Source organism: Myxine glutinosa, chromosome 2, assembly GCF_964187855.1.
Source record: "Myxine glutinosa chromosome 2, kmMyxGlut1.1, whole genome shotgun sequence".
Lineage (NCBI taxonomy): Eukaryota > Metazoa > Chordata > Myxini > Myxiniformes > Myxinidae > Myxine > Myxine glutinosa.
In genome coordinates this window covers 45,342,502-45,363,695 of record NC_136262.1, presented here as the reverse complement: position 1 = coordinate 45,363,695, position 21,194 = coordinate 45,342,502, and the positions used below count along the sequence as shown (strand labels likewise).

Genomic DNA, 21,194 nt, shown 5'->3' with positions numbered 1-21,194 from the left:
TCGTTGAGAGAGAGGAAGACAAATGATGAATTGCGGAAAATAATAATAATAATAATAATAATAATAACTTGCCGAAACCCGTGGAACATCCACGGAAAGGAGGATGTGGTGTATGGATAGAGTGTACCATTATGGATGGCATAGGGGAGCGCTCATGGGATCTTCTTCTTCCGTTAAGCTCAAATTTTTTCTCTTTAAATTAAGTCCAATCAGTCCTCTCTGCTCGAAGTGCTCAGGCCATGCCTACCCGCTCTCATACTTTTATTTCCGTTCGGTGTAGAAAGCGATTGACATATCGTTCGTCTGTTTTCAGCTCGTTATCTTTAAGCTTCCTTACGTCTCGCCACCTGCTACACCTGTCTGAGTTACGAGGATTTATGCAACGCACCCCGAGTATCGCAACGTCACTCCATTTAACTTTATTAAAATGACCATAAAGATGTGAAACCCGTGGAACATCCACGGAAGGGAGGATGTGGTGTATGGATAGAGTGTACCATTATGGATGGCATAGGGGATTTGCTTGTCCGAGTAAGAGTTAGGAAGAAAGATCAATTTTCACTTGTGCAAAAATGCTACTCACAATTACATCGCCTGTGCGTCGGCCTGTGATTGAGCCAGAGAGTTGGCCTGTGAGTCAACTTCCTTTCCAATGTCTGCAAGAATTGAAATACTGATTGTGAATGTGTAAAATTCTATGAAAGAAGAACATGCATATCAATAGACGATGCCATCGAAAAGGAGAGCAGCTGTCAATAGAAAAGGATGTCTGACATCAATTTGACATTATTGCACAGGAAATGACAAACAAAGAAACAGTTAATTTCCATCGGGTAACATTACGATGAGAGATCAGCCGATACCTTTATTATGTCCATCAGCATCCATGGCACTTAGAAAAAAAACGCAGCATCAACCAGCCTCAGCCAACTATCACATACCGTCTCGAAGTCAATGCCATCCTTTTATCTCTTCGTATACAACTCACTGATCGCAACGTCACTCCATTTAACTTTATTAAAATGACGATAAAGATGTGAAACCCGTGGAACATCCACGGAAGGGATATCGTTCGTCTGTTTTCAGCTCGTTATCTTTAAGCTTCCTTACGTCTCGCCACCTGCTTCACCTCTCTGAGTTACGAGGATTTATGCAACGCACCCCGAGTATCGCAACGTCACTCCATTTAACTTTATTAAAATGACGATAAAGACGTTTCCTTATATATCCTAATTTCAAATGTTCAAGGGAATAAAAAAGCTTCCTTACGTCTCGCCACCTGCTACACCTCTCTGAGTTACGAGGATTTATGCAACGCACCCCGAGTATCGCAACGTCACTCCATTTAACTTTATTAAAATGACGATAAAGACGTTTCCTTATATATCCTAATTTAAAATGTTCAAGGGAATAAAAAGACCATTTGGTTCACACCACCCATCACACCACTCGACTATCCAATCAGCGGACGGCTCGCATCGCCTTTGCCCAGCAGACGCCAATACGATGGTGTCGTAAGATGGCGTCGTATCGGCCGATAATCGGATGCTTTTGGGTCCCAAAGTCGGCGAATTCAGATTTTTCGAGTATGGCTGTACGTGATAAACAAAGAGCGCGGTTCGTAGATGGAAAATGCATTAGTGCCATGGGCATCGGGTCACTGGGTGCGGCGTAAAAGGGATAACAAAGTCGAGTCCTTACGGTATTATTATATAGATAAAGGAGTCTTATATAGCCCCATCAAGCAGAGTAAACGACCCTCATGGCACTTTACATTATCATGCGAACGCACACACACCGCACACACATACACAAACATACACACACACAGACACACCTTCACTCTTGCCCTATTCCTCTCCCTCCCCATTCAAAACCCACAGATTTGTACTCCCCCTCCTCCTCCCCTCCCTCCCCCGCACATGTACACAGACATACTCTCGATCTCTGTCCCACCTCAAACCAAAGGGAAAACAGGACTTAGACTTTGAAAGACTTGTGAAACAGATAGGTTTTGAGGGAGGTTTTAAAGGCAGGAAGAGAGTCAACATGTCGAACAGAGGAAGGCAAGTCATTCCAGAGCAGAGGTGCAGCAAAGGCAAAGGATTTCTCGCCAAACGACTTAGTGCTGGTGCGCGGTGGCTCTAAGGTCATAGAGTCGTCGCTTGAATGAAGCCGTCGCCGAGGTTCATAGAGAGTGAGCAAATCGGAGAGATAGTGAGGTCCCGTTCCAATATGATGGGAATAGAGCCTGTGATTGATGTTGTGAAGAGGAACAGGTTGAGATGGTTTGGTCATGTGTTGAGGAAGGATGAAAGTGACTGGTTGAGAAGAGTGATGGAAATGAATGTCGAAGGAAGTAGAGGATGGGGAAGACCGAGAAAGACTTGGCCAAAGATGGTGGAAGAAGAATTGCAGGCAAGGGGGTTAACAAGGAGAGATGCAGAAAATAGTGCAAGATGGAGAAGATTGTCATGGGGACCGCAAGGCTAACCCCCACTCTAGCAGGGAAAATGGCCTTAAAATGCAAAATGTTCATTGGCAAACTTTAGTCTTGCCCTGATGTTCTTTCTGTACAGCAAAGGTTTCCCCCTGGCACACCTCCCAAGTAGATCAAATTTGTGCAGCCTCTTTCTAATGGTAGACTCGTGCACTTTGACATCAACAGTGGCAAGAGCTACCTGTAGGTCTCGTGATGACATTCTGGGGTTCTTAAAGACTTCTTTCAGCATCTTGCGGTCTGCTCTCGGGCTGAACTTGCTGGGGCGGCCTGGCCTGAACAAGTTGGCAGTTGTTTGGAATCTTTTCCACTTGTAGATGATCTTCTGGACAGTCGAATGATTGATTTCAAATTGTTTGGAGATCTTTTTAAATCCCTTCCCAGACTCGTAGGCATCTATAACCTTCTTTCTGAAGGCCTCACAGAGCTCTTTTGATCTAGGCACGGTGACGCCGCATACTTCAACAACAAAGAGCAAACCAAACTAAATGTCTGAGGTTTAAATAAGACATGTTCCTCCAAGATCCTCTCCAACGATGTTCTAATCATTTGCACCTGAGTCTAATGTTAGGTATTTGAAGTAGTGATAAATGTAGGGGTGTACTTACTTTTTCCACATGCGAAATTTGCATTTATGTTTATTTAAATGATACAATGGACTACAAAATGTAAATGTTTCATGATATTTGTTGTATTATTTCACCTTTATATCTCAATATTGTTGAAATGAAGATCAAATAGCTGCATGTTGAAATATGTTGAAAAAGTCAAAACTTTACATGGGGTGTACTTACTTTTTCACGTGACTGTAAGTCTTTATAAGTTCATCAAATACTGACACCGCGATTGACATTCGCTGAGGTAAATGTTGATCTCTTCTGAGGTAAAAAAAAAAAAACAAAAAAAAAAACAGTTTTAAAGCATTATACGTATCAAACGATACATTTTATGAAATGGGGAAACCGAATACACACTTTGGTGGTTTTAAAATGACATAATATGTCTTTATTAGAAATTTTAAAAGAACCTTGAAGACGACACTGCTAACAAAATACACCGCTCTAACGCATAACCACAATTTTAAACTACATTTACAACAAATATGAAAACTATTTTCATATCACAATGTTAAATATAGAATATATAGAAGATAATGTTTTTTAAAAATGAGACCTATCTTCCAATGGTAAACAATCCTTCAAAAATTCTTGGATCTGGAATAATATCCTGAGCTTCACCAAAAACTAATCAATTCTTACTTATCCCAAGGGCAATCATCCCACCAACTTTCATCCAAATCCGTTCAGGACTTTTCCAGATATCTTGTTCACAAACACACGAACACACACATGGACACGATCGAATGCATTACTCCCTGGCGGGAGTAAATATAGTTGTTTTTTCTTACCCATTCTTCTTCAGAATGATGACACTCAATTGTGGCAGAAATCGATTTAAATGACTTGTAATGTTGAAAATGCGGTACTCCGGTCTCGTCACCATACCAGAAACACAGGGGTCTACTCACTTCAAAAAGTACCATGATAAAGCGCGGCGTTACGCGCGCTGCTTGCGAGCAAGGAGGAAGCGGACAAGCGGTAACTTATAAGCGTCTTTATTTCAGGAGCTCACTGTAACACTGGCGCGCTCCGGGCTGCGCGCCCAGTGTATATCATGAGGCCACGCCTACCCCTCGGGCGTGGCCACCGCCCACTTGGTGCGCGGAATGATGTCACCACGCCAGTGGGCTTTTGTGTCCGCCACACGCGCCCCCCCAGAATTCCCGCGCACCTGGAGGGCCAGTTTGCGGGGCAGACGAATGACCCGGCCGAAGCGACCCCTGGCGATCGGCGGCGTCCGGGGTGCAGGGATGCCAGGTGGGATGCCCCTGGCTGCCCCTGGGATGGGTGCAGGACCGGGGGGCGGCGTGGCGGTGGGGCTGGGCGGTGCCGGGGGTCTGCCCGCAGGGGGGCGGCCCCGACGTGGGGGTCGGGCCACTGGCGGTGGATGGTCCACGTCGAGGTGGGCTGGCTTGAGGCGGTCTACCGAAACGCGGTCAGGAGTACCGCCGATGTCCAGGGTGAAGTGCTTCGCCCCGGTCTCCAGCACGCGGAAAGGCCCGTCGTACGGGGGCCGCAGTGGTGTCCGGTGGGCATCGTGGCGGACGAAGACGTACTCCGCCATGCGAAGCTCCGGGGCGACGTGCGTCGGTGGGTGCCCGTGGCATGCCGTTGGCACCGGGGCGAACCTCTGGGCGGTCTCTTGCAGAGCGGAGCGCTGCTGTACGGGGTGCGCGGAATATAATAGGGGTGCGCGGAATGATGTCACCACCAGAGAGAGGTGGGAGACCATGGTGCCGTGGAGTCGGGGAGGAACTCGCCCGGCACCCGCAGCGGTTGCCCGAAGACCAACTCCGCCGTGGATGTGCGCAGGTCCTCCTTGGGTACCGTCCGGAGGCCCAGCAGGACCCAGGGGAGCCTGTCGACCCAGCCGCCGTCGCGGAGGGTGGCCCGGAGCGCGGCCTTCAATGAGCGGTGAAATCGCTCACACAGGCCGTTAGCCTGGGGGTGGTAGGCCGTGGTTCGGTGCAGCCGGACCCCGAGCCCCTGCGCGACCGCCCCCCAGAGCTCCGAGGTGAACTGGGGGCCGCGGTCGGACGAGATGTCTGAGGGGGTGCCGAACCGGGCGACCCAGGTGGCGATGAAAGCCTGCGCGACATCGGCCGCCGTTGTCGACGCCAAGGGCACGGCCTCCGGCCACCGGGTGGTGCGGTCCACCATGGTGAGGACGTAGGTGAAACCCCGCGAGGGGGGCAGAGGTCCCACCAGGTCCACGTGGACGTGGTCGAACTGGCGTTCCGGCACCGTGAACGGGGCCAACGGGGCCTGGGTGTGCCGGTGCACCTTGGCGCGCTGGCACGCGAGGCACGTCCTGGCCCAGCCGCGGACGGCCTTCCGGAGGCCATGCCAGACGAACTTGTCGGCGATCAGCCTTTGGGAGGCCCTAGCGCCCGGGTGGGACAGGCCGTGGATGGCGTCAAACACCTGGCGCTGCCAGCCCGCGGGCACGATGGGGCGAGGACGCCTGAGGGAGACGTCGCACAAGAGGGCCGCGCCCGCGCCGTCGAACGCCACCTCGGTGATGCGGAGGCCCGTGACGGCGGTCCGCAAGGCCTGGACGTCGGGGTCAGCGGCCTGGTCCGCTGCCATCCGGGCATAGTCGATGCCGAGGTGGACTGCGTGGGCGACGGCCCGGGAAAGGCAATCCACCACCGGGTTGTCCTTCCCCGCGACGTGCTGGATGTCCGTCGTGTACTCGGACACGGCCGAGAGGTGACGCTGCTGCCGGGCCGACCACGGCTCGGTGACCTTGCCCATCGCGAAGATCAGCGGCTTGTGGTCGACGAAGGCAGTGAACGCACGGCCCTCGAGCAGATGGCAGAAGTGCCTGACCGCCAAGTGAAGCCCAAGCAACTCGCGGTCGAAGGTACTGTAACGGCGTTCGGGCGGGCAAAGCTGCCGGCTAAAGAACGCCAGCGGTTGCCAAGCTCCACGCACCCATTGCTCGTGCACCGCGCCCACCGCGTAGTCCGAGGCATCGGTGGTGAGGGCGATCGGTGCATCGGGCGCCGGGTGCGCGAGCATGGTGGCGTTAGCCAAGGCGAGCTTCGCGCCCGTGAACTCCGTGTCCATCTGCTCAGTCCAGGTAACATCGCCTTTGCCCGGCTTACCTCGGAGAGCTTCGTGCAGGGGGCGCAGGAGCTGGGCGATATGGGGCAGGAACCGATGCTAAAAGTTCACCATGCCCAGGAACTCCTGCAGCCCTCTGATCGTGCGGGGGCACGGAAACCCCTTCACCGCCTCCACCTTGGCCGGCAGGGGGACGGCTCCGTGCCTGGTGACACGGTGCCCCAGAAAATCGATTATGGTGGCGCCGAACCGGCACTTTGCGGGGTTCACAATCAGGCCATGCTGGCCCAGGCGTTCGAAGAGCGTGCGGAGGTGGCGTAGGTGCTCTTCGCGGGACGCGCTAGCGACGAGGATATCGTCCAGGTAGACGTAGACAAAATCCAAGTCACGCAGGACACTGTCCATCAGTCGCTGGAACGCCTGAGCCGCATTCTTCAGACCGAAGGGCATGCGCAGGAACTCGAAGAGTCCGAATGGCGTGATGACCGCCGTCTTCGGGACGTCCTCCGGCCTGACGGGGACCTGATGGTAGCCGCGTATGAGGTCCACCTTCGAGAAGAAGGACATGCCCGCCAAACGGGCGGAAAATTCCTGAATGTGGGGGACGGGGTAGCGGTCGGGAGTCGTGGCGTCATTGAGACGGCGATAGTCCCCGCACGGCCGCCATCCCCCGCCGGGCTTCGGCACGATGTGCAGCGGCGACGCCCAAGCGCTCTCTGAGCGCCGAACGATGCCAAGTCGCTCCAGGGTAGCGAACGCCGCTTTTGCCACTGCCAGCTTCGTCGGCTCGAGGCGGCGTGCCCGGGCGTAGACCGGTGGCCCGACGGTGGGGATGTGATGGGCCACCCCGTGCTTGACGGCCCCCGCCGAGAAGGTGGGCCGCGTGAGGGCCGGGAAGCCGGCGAGGAGGCGGGTGAATGCATCCGCTGCCGGAAGCGTACAGACCAACGTGGCCGGAACCGAACCGTTCGGCAAGCCGCTTGGCAAGCCGCTCGTTGAGCTGGGCAACGCACAAGCGAGCGAGCTGAACGTCTCGGCCTGGACAAGATGTCTGCGCTTGACGTCGACCAGGAGCCCATTAGCGCACAGGAAGTCCGCGCCAAGCAGTGCCATGGGCACGTCGGCGGTGACGAACGTCCATCGGAAAACCTGCCCTCCGAACCGCAGAGAGAGGCAGCGTTTTCCGTACGTACGGATGGGCGTCCCGTTCACGGCAAGCAGCGCGGGGCCCCCACCCGCTGCGTGCTTGTCTGACGTGCCGGCGGGAACGACACTCACCTCCGCTCCCATGTCACATAGGTAACGGTGCCCGGAGACGGTGTCCGTTATGAACAGCAGGCTGCTCGAACGGCCGGCGCTCATCGCCACTATTGAGCGCCGGCCCAGGCATTTCCCGACCTGTTGAAGGAGCATGGCGGATGACACTGCCGAGCTTCGTGGCCGAACTTGGCGTGGAACCAGCACCAGGTGGTGGAGCTGGAGGAGCGCAGCTGGCTCCGCCAGGCCGGTGGAGTTGGCGGGTTTCCCCGCGGTGGCGGTTTTCACCGCGGCGATGGGCGGGGCGTGGCGGCGGTCACGAGGTGCGTATCAGCATGCTGCGTATGCTGTATAAGCTGATGCTGTGGATCAGCAGCATCAGCAGCAGCATCAGCAGCATCAGCCATGAGGGCCGTGACGGCCACGCCGACTCTCGCCCGCGTGTCCGAAGCGGCGAAGTACTTGTCCGCCTCGGCGGCCAATGCTCGGGGTTCCGTTAGCCCGGTCCCGGCCAACGCGAGGCGAACCTGCGCTGGAAGTTGGCGACGGAAAAGCGCCCGGAATAGAGAACCGGGGGCTTCGTCGCCCAACAGTGACAGCATATGGTCCATTCGGACCGACGGGCGCGTGTCACCGAGCTCGGGGAGATCCAGGAGGCGGTCGGCCCGTGCGTCGTCCGTGAGGCCGAACATGGCTAGGAGTAGCCGCTTGAGTGCCTCGTACTTGTGGCCGTCCGGTGGGTGGCGAAGGACGGACACAACTCGAGCGGCCGTGCCGGGCCCGAGGGAGGCGACGACGTGGCAATAGCGAGTGTCATCGCCGGTGAGGCGCCGAAGCTGAAATTGGGCTTTGGCCTGGACGAACCAGACTTCGGCCTGAGCCTCCCAAAATTCGGGAAGTTTGATGAAGTTGGCCATGGCAATGGCGTCGCGTGTGGAAGGATCACTCCGGCAGATCCAACGTCAAGGGGGTCACCAGTAAAGCGCGGCGTTACGCGCGCTGCTTGCGAGCAAGGAGGAAGCGGACAAGCGGTAACTTATAAGCGTCTTTATTTCAGGAGCTCACTGTAACACTGGCGCGCTCCGGGCTGCGCGCCCGGTGTATATCACGAGGCCACGCCTACCCCTCGGGCGTGGCCACCGCCCACTTGGTGCGCGGAATGATGTCACCACGCCAGTGGGCTTTTGTGTCCGCCACAATGATATCTTTATTGTCCACATCTTCTGTATCGATGAGCTTTTTTTCCCCATCCTAAAAATACCACTCATTCCCCTCCGTACCACGAGGCATCATTTTGCTGAGCTTCCTACATCTATCAATATTCAAGCACATTCAAGCCGATAAGTCCTGCACAGTCATTGCAAACACTAAAATAAAGTTGAAACCAGTTTGAGATACCAGTAAACCATCAAGGATGACCAATACTTGCAATACTGGACTTGCAATAATGACCAATACTGGACAACCCTCCCATCCACTTTCTGAATAATCCTCTCCAAGAAGTTCTGTCACTCAAGCTTTTGGGTCTCACTATCTGCCATGATCTTTCCTGGGAAAACCACATTTCAAATCTGGCCTCCAAAGCCAGTCACCGACTGGGCATCCTCCATCGTGCGAAGTCCTTCCTTGGCATACCTGAGCTCCTCACCACATACAAGGCTTTCATCCGCAGCTCAATGGAATACTGTTCTCCCCTCTGCGCTGGTGCTCCTGCCTCTCACCTCGCTCGGCTTCACGCTGTTGAAACCAAAGCTTTCAGAATCATTGGAATCTCCCGCGATGAAGCTAACTCAGAGGGCCTTTCACTTACTCACCGCAGGCAGGTTGGTGGTCTTTCTGTCTTCTACTGACTCCTCCAGCCTTGCTCCCCCAGCTCTCTCTGGGCTCTGTCCCCTAAATATTCCTACAGGTCGCACAAGATCTGCCTGCAACCCTCTTATGGTTAAACTGCCAAAATCAAGACTCTCTGCTCACCTTCACTCCTTCATTTCTCTTTTCTCCCGCCTCTGGAACAAACACCCTCACTCTCTTCAATCCCACTCCTCCCTCCAGGTCTTTAAAACAGCTGTTCACCACCATCTTTTATCTTCCCCCATCCAAAACCTTGATCTTTTCTACCACCGTTAATTTCACCCCAGATCCACTTTTTTGAAATACCAACTTCTTTCCTGGAAGTCCTTGCAGTGTCCTTGTGTTTTATACTTCTCCCATCCCCTCCCCCCCTTCCCATGCCTCCTCCCTCCAAGCCCTCTCCCTCCCACAGATCTCCCGATGTCCCTGTTCTCAAATGTTGTGTTTGTGTGCTTCCCCTTCTCTCCTCATCTTGTCTACCACTCCCCTTATTATATACTTTGTGTCTGTTAGATTTTTTTTGTGTGATAAATGTTAGCTCTTTCACGAGCCTCGATTCTGTATACAAAAAAATAATAATAATAATTGATTGGCAGCTCATTGCAAGAAAAATTGGGGATTAAATACCAGGCGGTCCATTTATCATACCACAGTTTTGAACCCCGATAATTATATTGCTAAGAAACAAAATCAAACAAACTTCTTCCAGGTTATTGATAGATATTTAAAGTTTGTATTGATACAAATTTTATTGAAATAAGATGTATTGAAAATTAGTTGTGAATTTTGACGTGATTTCTTTCCATAATTTTCAAGCAATGTGTGCAACTTTTCATGATACTCCAAAGCCACTTTCTGTTGCATTCCAACTGTCGTTTCTCCAAAAGCTGCTTAAAATCCACTCTTTCAGGTCTTGAATGTTCACTGGTTGATTTGCATAAAATTTGTATCATAAAAACTTTAAATACTTTGATTTTGTTTCTCAGTAATATAATAGGGGTTCATAATTGTGGATAGATAAATGGGCCACCCTGCATGTTGCCTCGAGTATACGGCTCCATTTATTTTCCAGTTGTGACCATTGAATCCCAATTACTGGTTCCACTATAAACTCACCAACCACCATAGAACATCACTGTCACCTCCCATCACACTTAATTAAGAAATGACGAATACCTGATCCCCCGCTTCCCCTCCCCCCCCCCCCCCCGCCCCCCGTGCATGAATTTCATTGATTTCTCTTTCCTACAAAGTGGGCAAACTGACTGATTGTTAATTTATAGTTGAGTCTCAATGGTCGTTTAAATTTTCTGTCTTTTTATATTTGAAAAGGCAGAGTAAGCAATACAGACGAATACCTTTTTGATGGGATTTGTCTTTGTGGTGATGGCAAACAATGACATTGAAGCTTTTGTTTTGAGCTTATACAAACATGCAGAGTAAATTGTAACCACCCTTGTAAAACTCAGATATGAGTCAAGGTGAAGCTACAATTAATAGTGTGATTCCCAACACCAACAGGGCCACCGTATAGCCTACAGACGCAAGAGGCACGCAGGGACTCGGTGGTGCTGCTGTGGCATATGCCGGTGTATGTGGGTCGCAGTCCTGTGACTGGGTACTATGTGGATAAGTGTGAGGCTGATAAGGTCAACGATTACCTGCAGTGGCAAGCCGTGAATGAGGTGACCGTGAAAAGCAGGTTTCTCAAGGTAAGGGCTTTTACTTGTATTGAATTTCCAAATTTATTTGGAGCCGTGACTACGTGGAATGTGGTTTATTTACGTCGCATCCCTTTTTCTTCTGCTGGTGTAAAAAGATGTTCAAAATGTTACTGAAAAAAATGTACATCCTCATGCAAAATTGCATTAACATTCCCCATCATGTTTGTATATCCCACATGTCATCATTAATTTTAGTTCTAAAACTCCAAGGTGTAATGCAGCTTATCTGAGCATTGCCACATAGGTCACACTGAGCTGTAACACTTGCTGTTTTGCTGTTCTTCATTCCATGCTTTTGATGATGCATTGCAGGTAACGGGACTAGTTGAAGGAAGAAGTTATGTGTTCCGCGTCAGAGCTGAAAACAGAGCTGGCGTTGGGAAAGCCTCTGAGATGACTGATGCCGTCCTTGCGGAGACACGACCTGGTAATTCGCACAGTTCCCGGACCATTAACATGGCTTATTGATGACTATTGCTGCCCGGTAGCATAATGGGTCGAGCACTCATTGCTGGCCGAGGAAACTATGAAAAAGCTTAGGCCAGACATTTCCCATCTGCAGTCTGACACTTTCATTTATTTCGTACACTATGTCAAAATGTCTTCGTCCTTGACTTATGTCCAACTTGACGTTTTTTATTTTTTGCCTGACGACTTTCTGATATGAGATCTACCGTACTCTTTAGAGAGCGTCGGTGCTGCGCATGGAGTTTATCGGCAAGGGTTATTCTGTAAGGGGTTTGCCGTTGCCTTCACAGCAGTCAGTCAGGGTAGGAACTTGGAATTTGGCCATGGTGCTGGCGATAGCTCATGTACTGTTTGTGAAGTACACTGTGGGATTTTTAACGTGCACCACCAAGTTTTGCAGATGGGACACCCAGCTTTATGCCTATCCGAGGGATGGCACATCCAATGATGCCTCGCCCTGCCTGCGATACACTGGAATGAAAGTTTATATCTGGGTTGAGATTGGATGATTGAGTTGAGATTGGTTGAGATTGGTTGAGATCCTCACAATTCAATCCCGGATTTCTAAGGACGGTTCCTTGGATTTCATTGCAGAGTTTCTGCTATGACATGCACTGTCAACTGTGGGACCTTGTATAGAAAGGCTGTGGGACCTTGTATAGAAAAAATTGGCCACAGGTGGACGCCAATCAAGTTGTAGAGACATATCAAGGATGATCAAAGGAAATTGGATGCATCTGCGCTCAATTTGGAGGATCATAACAAAAGGGTTGATAACTTATTGACTCAAGATATTTCAGCTTTTTATTTTTATTAATTTGTAAAAATTTCTTTTAAAAATACACTTTGACATTAGTAGTTATTATGTGTAGATCAGTGACAAGAAAATCTCAATTTAATCCATTTTAAATTCAGGCTGTACTACAACAAAATGTGAAACAAGTACAGATACATTTAAAGCACACTGCCCCCATGCCAAATAAATAAATAACATTCTCCAGTGTGCGGCATTGCGATACCGCCGTGCAGCACATAGAGATGGTATTGGGGGTAGAGGTGTCCCATAATTGATTGATTAATTGGGTAATTAAAATCAATAAATAATAATCATAAAATAATTTCTTAATCAATTGGCTAACATATACCTCAACCACCAGTGTTTCATCCGAAGCTATAACCTTTTCAAAATTAATTAAATGAGTCATTAATTGAAAAAATAAATAAATAATTGAAGGACTGATTGATTAATCGATAAATCAAAAATATGCCTTATAGCCACATCACTTGGTCACTGTCGTGTCCAAATATGAGCTTCCTAGCTCAAAAGGTGCCTGAGATATTTTCCAGATGAGAAAGAAAATAATTGATTGACTAATAACGAAAATAAATAATAATCGTAAAATAATTAAATTAATAATTATCAACTGGCTCATAGAATAACTAAACCACCACCATTTAATCCGAATCTGTAACTTTAAAACATAATAATTAAATGTCATTACTCAAATAATTAATCGATTAATTGAAAAAGTCAACAAATCAAAAATACCCCTTACAGCCAAATCACTTGGTCATTGCTGTGTCCAAATATTAGCTTCCGGGCTCAAAAGGTTCCTGAGATATTGCCAAGATGAGAAAGGAAATATATAAGTACATAACTAATTGATAATAAGGAAATATAAATTGATAACAACTGATTGATTAATCAAAAAAATTAAAAATGCAGTTTTGCCAAAGCACTTGCTCACTATTGTGCCAAAATTTAATCTTCCCAGCTCAAAAGATGGCTGTGATATCACCCGGACAAACAAACAAACAAGAAATATGTCGTGCATAGCACAATACTTGCGAAATCCTTTAAATAAGTTGTTGGCCAATGATGACCTCAAAAATAATTTGTGGTTGAATTCAGTGACGTGGTATGCAAATCCTCTTAAAATTTCAAGTTAATCGGATGAAAATTGAGGATTTTAGAAATCTGGCCTATGTTGACCTTTTAGACCTGCGCTGACCTAAAATATAATTGGTGGTTGAATTCAGTGACCAGATATGCAAATGCTCTTCATTTTTCAAGTCAATCGGTTGAAAATTGAGGAATTTAGAAATTCGGCCTATGTTGACCTCAAAAATGGTTGGTGGTTGAATTCAGTCACCATATATGCAAATCCTCTTCAAATTCCAAGTCAATCGGATGAAAATTGAGGATTTTAGAAATTCGGTCTATGTTGACCTTTTGGCCTGTGTTGACCTAAAATATAATTGGTGGTTGAATTCAGTGACCAGATATGCAAATGCTCTTCAAATTTCAAGTCAATTGGATGAAAATTGAGGATTTTAGAAATTTGACAAAGTTGGTGACCTTTAGCCTTTGTTGACCTATTGTGTTTTTGACCTCAAAAACATTAGGCTTCTTGCTTATGACCAACTCCACCGTTTGGTGAAGTTTCGTGAAGATCGGTTGAAAATTGTGATCTGTAGGCGACAGACATACATACAGACAGACAGACAAACAGACAGAATGAAAAATCACTCATAGAGCGACACTTGGCAAAACTGAACCAAGTATAATGGCACTCAGTAGAGCATCCTTTTGACCTCAAAAATAATAAATAGCACCGCAAAGCGGGTGTAACCCCTTAGCCCGTGCATGGTGAAAGGAAGCATTGATGATAATTTGTTATTTGAAGCGAAGTTGTATACAGAGTAGGAACTGCAAGTAATGAAATTTTCGCGCATGAACCCATTAACCCATTTCGCGCCCATGAACCTTCCTCGACTCAACCCCTACACACACTGCAAAAATGGATTTAATCGGACAAGTCGTTCTGCTCGAAATTGAGGAAACCAATTTCAAGATGGCTACTGTGGCGGCCATATTGAAAATCGCAGCGCGCCCATTTTCGAAAGGCACCTTCCTCTACTCAACCGCAACACACACTGCAAACATGGATTTAATCAGACAAGCCGTTCTGCTCGAAATTGAGGAAACCAATTTCAAGATGGCTACCGTGGTGGCCATCTATCTATAATTCCAGTAATCTCTGTGTGTGTGTGTGTCTGTGTGTGTGTATGCGACCGCTGTTTCTCGACAACTACCGGTCCGATATACTTGAAACTTGCCAGGTATATTGCTGGGGACCCGAGGATGTGCCTTTTCAAGGTTTCATATTAATCGGAGAAGTAGTTACCGAGCTATGGCGATTTCTTTACCAAACTCCGCAAGCCGTTCGCTTTGGACCAAACCATTGCATGTAAATAGAGGGGGGGGATTGTCACCGTACTCGCAAGCCGTTCGCTTTGGACCAAACCATTTCATGTAAATAGAGGGGGGGGATTGTCACCGTACTCGCAAGCCGTTCGCTTTGGACCAAACCATTTCATGTAAATAGAGGGGGGGGATTGTCACCGTACTCGCAAGCCGTTCGCTTTGGCTTTGCGAATGGACCAAACCATTTCATGTAAATAGAGGGGGGGGATATAATTTTGTACGGGCATGCCCTAGTATTGAAAATTGCAGTGCCCCCATTTTCGAAAGGAACCTTCCTCGACTCAACCGCAACACACACTGCACAAATGGATTTAATCTGACAAGCTGTTCTGCTCAAAATTGATGGAAACCAATTTCAAGATGGCTGCCGTGGCGGCCATATTGAAAATCGCAGCGCACCCATGAACCTTCCTCGACTCAACCCCAACACACACTGCAAAAATGGATTTCATCGGACAAGGCGTTCTGCTCGAAATTGACGGAAACCAATTTCAAGATGGCTACCGTGGCGGCCATATTAAAAATCGCAACGCGCCCATTTTCGAAAGGCACCTTCCTCTACTCATCCCCAACACACACTGCAAAAATGAATTTAATCGGACGAGCCGTTCTGCTCGAAATTGACGGAAACCAATTTCAAGATGGCTACCGTGGCGGCCATATTAAAAATCGCAACGCGCCCATTTTCGAAAGGCACCTTCCTCTACTCATCCCCAACACACACTGCAAAAATGGATTTAATCGGACAAGCCGTTCTCCTTGAAATTGACAGAAACCAAAAGTTGATGGACGCCCGGACGCCCGCCCGGACGACGCCCGTGACGACAATACCCCTTAGCCCATTGGGCTGAGGGGTGATTAGTGGTTGAATCCGTTGACCTGATATGCAAATCGTCTTCAAAGTTTAAGTTAATCGGATGAAAATTGACAATTTTAGAAATTTGTCCTATGTTGACCTTATGGCCTATGTTGACCTCAAAAATAGTTGGTGGTTGGGTTCAGTAAGCTAATATGCTAATCCTATTCAGATTTCAAGTCAATCGGATGAAAATTGAGGATTTTAGAAATTTGAAATGGTTGTTGTCCTTTGGCCTATTTTGACCTTTTGGCCTATTCTGATCTCAAAAATAGTTGGTGGTTGAATTCAGTTTGCTGATATGAAAATCCTATACAAACCCGAATGATCAATATACTTGTCCAAAAAAAAAATTTTGGTCAAGTAATAACGCACAAGACCAACCAATATACTTGAAAAATCTTCGATTTTTGCAAGTAACAAGAAATAAACCGGAGTGAAATCTGAGTACTCGCTTCCAGCGTGCGTCATCGCCGGGCCCCCTTCATTGCCCGGCGATGACATCATGCCGTGCCTGGAGATGGAATAGGAAAGGAGCGGTGCATAATGGTTAAGGGGTGTGAATACTTTCTGAAGGCACTGTAAGTTCATAGGATTTTAAAGTTCATTGAATATTGCTTTTTTTTTTACCAGAAAGTTAAATGTGGGTTATAGTTTTTAACAATGTAAACCCTACATGACATAATTTAGGGTTATGTCCATTGTAATGGGGTACATGTAAAGTTTGTGCTGAGGGCCTATTGTGATCTACAGTTAGATCCATTGTGATGGGGCACATGTAAAACTTGATGAGGTGCCATTGCTTTGGGTTCATGAAACATATTATACTTCTTGTCGACCTTTATACACCACCATTCCTTTACACATAATTTTGCCTTGCTATAACAAACAGGTACCAAAGATTTAGTGGTGGATGTCGATGATGATGGACACGTCTACATGATATTTGAGGGTGACCAGTTACCACCTGATTCAAAATTACTTTGGTCGAAGAACTATGAAGATCCACTGGACCCATCGCGGGTTGATATTGAAACGAAAGGGAACAAGTAAGTTGAATTTGGAGTTTACTTTATTTTGGTAACCTCTCCCGAATTAACAGACTCAATGAAAATCCCATGAGCTTTTTCTTCTGTTTTTTATTTATTTTGTACAAGCTGGTCTTGGGAATGACATCACAATGGAATGGAAACTCAAGAAACACCTTTCCAGCATGATCTGAGTCATTCTGTCTCTCTGAAGTCTTATCACACTCTTTTCTAGAAAACGTGGTTCTTGTTCAGTTGTTGATAACCTTTTTATATCAGACATAAATTATGTTTTTTTTAACTTACTGACTTCAGCAGATTGAAGAATATGAACGTGCACTTTATTACCTCCACAACCCAAGATGGGCAGAAATTGTGTTTTCACCCCTTGTTTGTTTGTTTGCCTTTTTTCTGTTTGTGAGCAGGATATCTCAAAAAGTTATGGACAGATTCAGACGAAACTTTGGGGACTGGTTGTGTGTGTGACAAGGACAAATCGATTTGATATTAGTGAAGATCTGGATCTGGATGAGAATTTTAAAAATTTTTTTAATGATTCTTCACCAATGAGTGATAGGACCAAAAACGATATATCGCATGGTATTTCAAGAAGTTGTGGACGACTTATGACAAAACTTGGTGGATGAGTTGGGTAAGTGACAAAAACAAGATTTCCAGATTTAGCTCTTACACGAACGAGTCTTGACTTTTTTTTCAAAAAAAGACTCAGATCTGACCTATCAGTGGGATACATAACGTAAACTGTTCAGCTTGGCATAGGCATGCTCTCTACTGTTCCCGTTCCAGTTGACGTAACTAATGATGGCAGCAGCAGAATAAATTTGGAAGTGTACAGAAACATTTTGTCTGCCTATGTACAAGAAAATGCCTCCAAACTCATTGGACAGTGCTTCACGATGCAGCAAGACAATGACCCAAAACACACTGCCAACACAACCAAGGAGTTCATCAAGGGAAAAAGTGGAAGGTTTTAGACAGGCCAAGTCAATCTCCTGATTTAAATCGAATGGAGCATGCATTCCACTTGCTGAAGAGGAGGCTAAAGTCAGAAACCCTCAAAACAAACATCAATTGAAAATGGCTGCAGTAATGGCTTGGAAAAGTATCTCAAAGTGAGAAACCAAGAGTTTGGTGATGTCAATGGGTCACAGGCTCGATGCGGTTATTGCATGCAAGGGATATGAAACCAATTACGAACTATTATACTACTTTAATTTACTTTAAGTTAATCTGTTACAATACTGTATTTATGCTTCCCTAAAATGGGGGGACTGAATATATAAGTGTTCTTGTTATACAATGGTAAAACATATATGCACTTGAGGAAAATCCCAGGGGCATAGAAAAGGTCCCTTTATATGTTATGTGCCACGTGGCAAACTCTAGAAAAGAAGGGATATTCCATAGCTTGCAGAAAATGCCAAACAATAGAGAAGAAGGTACATCCAAAAATCTGGTGTACATGGTACCCTTGTGTCATTAGGAGGAACCAAGTAATGCTCTAGAAAAGTTCATATCAAGGGGTGCCAATTTGATTCACACAGATACATGAAGAAGTAAATGTATTTTATTTGCCAGATGTAGGGCGCCCCTTTATATGAACGTTTCTAGAGCATTACTTGGTTCCTTTGAGTTCATTACTTATACTAGCGTGACTCGGCATGCTCCGCATGCCTCACCACATGTCGTTTCTGAGTGGTAGGCATCTTTGACCATTTCGGTGTCTTTTGGGTCTTCATGGTGTTTTGGGTCTTCAGGGCCATTTGGGTCTTCAGGGTCTTTTGGATCCTCTGGGCCTTTAAGGGTATTTTGTGTCTTTGAGGTGTTTTGGGTCTTCAGGGTCTTTGGTGTCTTCAGAGGCTTTTGGGTCTTAAGGGTCTTTTGGTTCTTCTTGGTATTTAAGGGTCTTTGGGTCTTTTTGGGTCTTCGGGGTGTTTTGGGTCTTCGGGGTGTTTTGGGTCTTCGGGGTGTTTTGGGTCTTCGGGGTGTTTTCGGTGTTCGGGGTGTTTTGGGTCTTCGGGGTGTTTTGGGTCATCGGGGTGTTCTGGGTCTTCGGGGTGTTTTGGGTCTTCGGTGTATTTTTGGTCTTCGGGGTCTTTTGGATCTATGGGGTCTTTTTGGTTTTTGTGGTCTTTTGGGTATTCGGGGTCTTTTTGGTCTTCAGGGTATGTTGGGTCTTTGGGGGTCTTCAGCGTATTTTGGGTCTTCAGGGTATGTTGGGTATTTGGGGGTCTTCAGCGTATTTTGAGTCTTCAGGGGTCTTGGTGGTCTGAAGGGTCTTGGGGGAATTAAAAGGGTCGTTAAAGGTCTGAGGGGTCTCAGCAGTATTAACGCAATTAAGAGGGTTAATTAGGAGGGTGGTAATTTTTTTTGAAGAAGAAGAAGAAGACGTTTTCGTCGCATATAAACATACATAGCGAACCATATACGTTTGCTCTATTATAATAAGATGTACGATCACATAATTGTTTGAAAACCATTAAATGCCCAGATGGACTTTCCTACAAATGCAATGTATGAGGTATCTATATTGGCTTAACCTTCACCTTACAATAATCTTCAGTGCCGAGTGGAGTGGAAGCAGCTATATTTCCAAATATTATGAGTCAGTTCGGCTAATTTTAATGAAATGATGTCATTATTCCACCATTACTCGCGTACAGAGAGCCAAAATTACGTTTGCAGGTTACTTATGCCCTATTCTGTTATCGTGCTCAAATTTCCATCTGCAGTTGGCGTAATGCTTTCGTGTAAAATTTCTGCTAATACAGCAATGGGAACTGCTGATGTATTTCTTGGGAATATAGTTATTTGTGGTAATGAGTGCACTTATATAATATACAATCTGAGGATTATTTGCTTTGCTGGTCTTTTCCAGCTCTCTGATGGAATTTACCGCATTTGCATCAGACCGACATGGTTAATGCTCCGAGTAGTTTTACAAGTACCAGGTACTCCTCTCATGACTTATCTCTCCTAATGTTTTCCAATAATTGTCAGAACGAAGGTCGTTTTCAAAGGCCTGGATGAAAATGACTTGGGGGTATATTCGTGCCTCGTTTCAGGCACAGATGGGGTTTCATCAAGCTACAATCTCGATGAGGATGGTAAGCTTGCAAGGAGGTGGGCTTACTGTTTGTGCAAATGCAATTGCTGTTTGGCATTAATGCTAACTCAGATGTGTTTTACAGAACTCAAACGTTTGCTGGAAAAGAGTTACAACAAAAAGCACCCAGGTAAGTTTGCTTATCAGTATATACATCAAATGAAGCATATGCTTTGTACTTTTTTCAATCTAAGGAGCAGTCTACATAATATGGATACGAAATGGTGGAAATTTTGAGTTCTTCCTCCTTTCCCCATAATCTTCTTTCCCATTCATCTTTTTCATTTCCAATCTCCTCAATTGCTCTACCCTCACTCTTCTCCTTATCTGCCATTCCCTTCCTCCATTGTATTGCTTTCTCATTTCACACCTATTCCCCCAATTACATTATATCATTGGAGATTGGAGACATTATATCATTATATCATCATTATATCATTATATCATTGGAGACATCATTATATCATTAGAGACCATCCAATGATTTTTTCGTATACAATGTCGAGGCCCAGGAAGGACCGAGAACATAAATGGATCAGGACGTAACAGAACAAAAAGAACAGTAGAGAGGGGGGGGAGGGGGGGGGGGGGAAACATACTAATAGCAGGGGTGAGAGACAAAATAGAAGGATAATTTGTGAAATAAGGGATGTGGGGAAGAATGAGGGTGAGGAGTTGACACAGCGGTGGACAAGATGGATACAGCTCAAATTAACAGGAAGGAAAAACTGAAAACTTGCAAAAGAAGTGCGTTTTAAAGTGGGGCGGGGTGGGGAGTTAACGGGTTGGAAAATATCATTGTTTTGGATGAGGGTGATTGGAGATGGTGGTGAATAGCTGTTTTAAGCCCTGGAGGGAAAAATGAGATTGAGGAAAATGTGGAAGTTGGTTACACAGGCCGTAAAAAAGAGGAACAAATGAGTGGAGGTGAGCAGTGATTCTGGATTTTGGCAGTTTCATCCTAAGTGAAACTGGCAGACTGAGTACGCCTTGCAGAAACCTGGGGTGGGGCAGCGGGGAGCATACCACAGGAAGAGCAGAGGGTGCATTACCAGAAAGTTGGCGGTGGAAGACTTGGAGACCACCAACCTCTTGGCGATGTGAAAGTGATAGGTCCATAGACTCAGCTTCATCATGGGAGATTCCAATGATCTTGAAGGCCTTTCTTCTACAGTGTTAAGCTGACCATGGTTTGAGACAGGGGTGGCAGACCAGAGTGGAGAGCAGTACTTCATGAAGCTGCAGTGGAATGCCTTATAGCTGGATGAGAGTATGCAAAGGAAGGACTTTGCATTATGGAGGATATCCAGTCGGCGACTAGCTTTGGAGGACAAGTTAAAAGTGTAGTTTGCCCATTGCCCAAGAAAGATCATAGTGAGGTCGGCCCAAAGGTTTGAATGACTGATATTTTTTCAAGATGAATGTT

The 21,194-nt window shown here is 46.7% G+C and overlaps 1 protein-coding gene across 1 annotated transcript in view; it reads left to right on the top strand.

Annotated features, from left to right (window-relative positions):
* MYOM1 (myomesin 1) overlaps positions 1-21,194 on the top strand; it is a 272,604-nt gene that overhangs the window by 214,295 nt on the left and 37,115 nt on the right. The window contains exons 20-24 of the mRNA XM_068103177.2: positions 10,819-11,009; positions 11,334-11,448; positions 16,506-16,662; positions 19,663-19,769; positions 19,854-19,898. Of these exons, the coding sequence (XP_067959278.2) occupies positions 10,819-11,009; positions 11,334-11,448; positions 16,506-16,662; positions 19,663-19,769; positions 19,854-19,898 (615 nt within the window). The remainder of the gene's footprint in view (positions 1-10,818; positions 11,010-11,333; positions 11,449-16,505; positions 16,663-19,662; positions 19,770-19,853; positions 19,899-21,194) is intronic.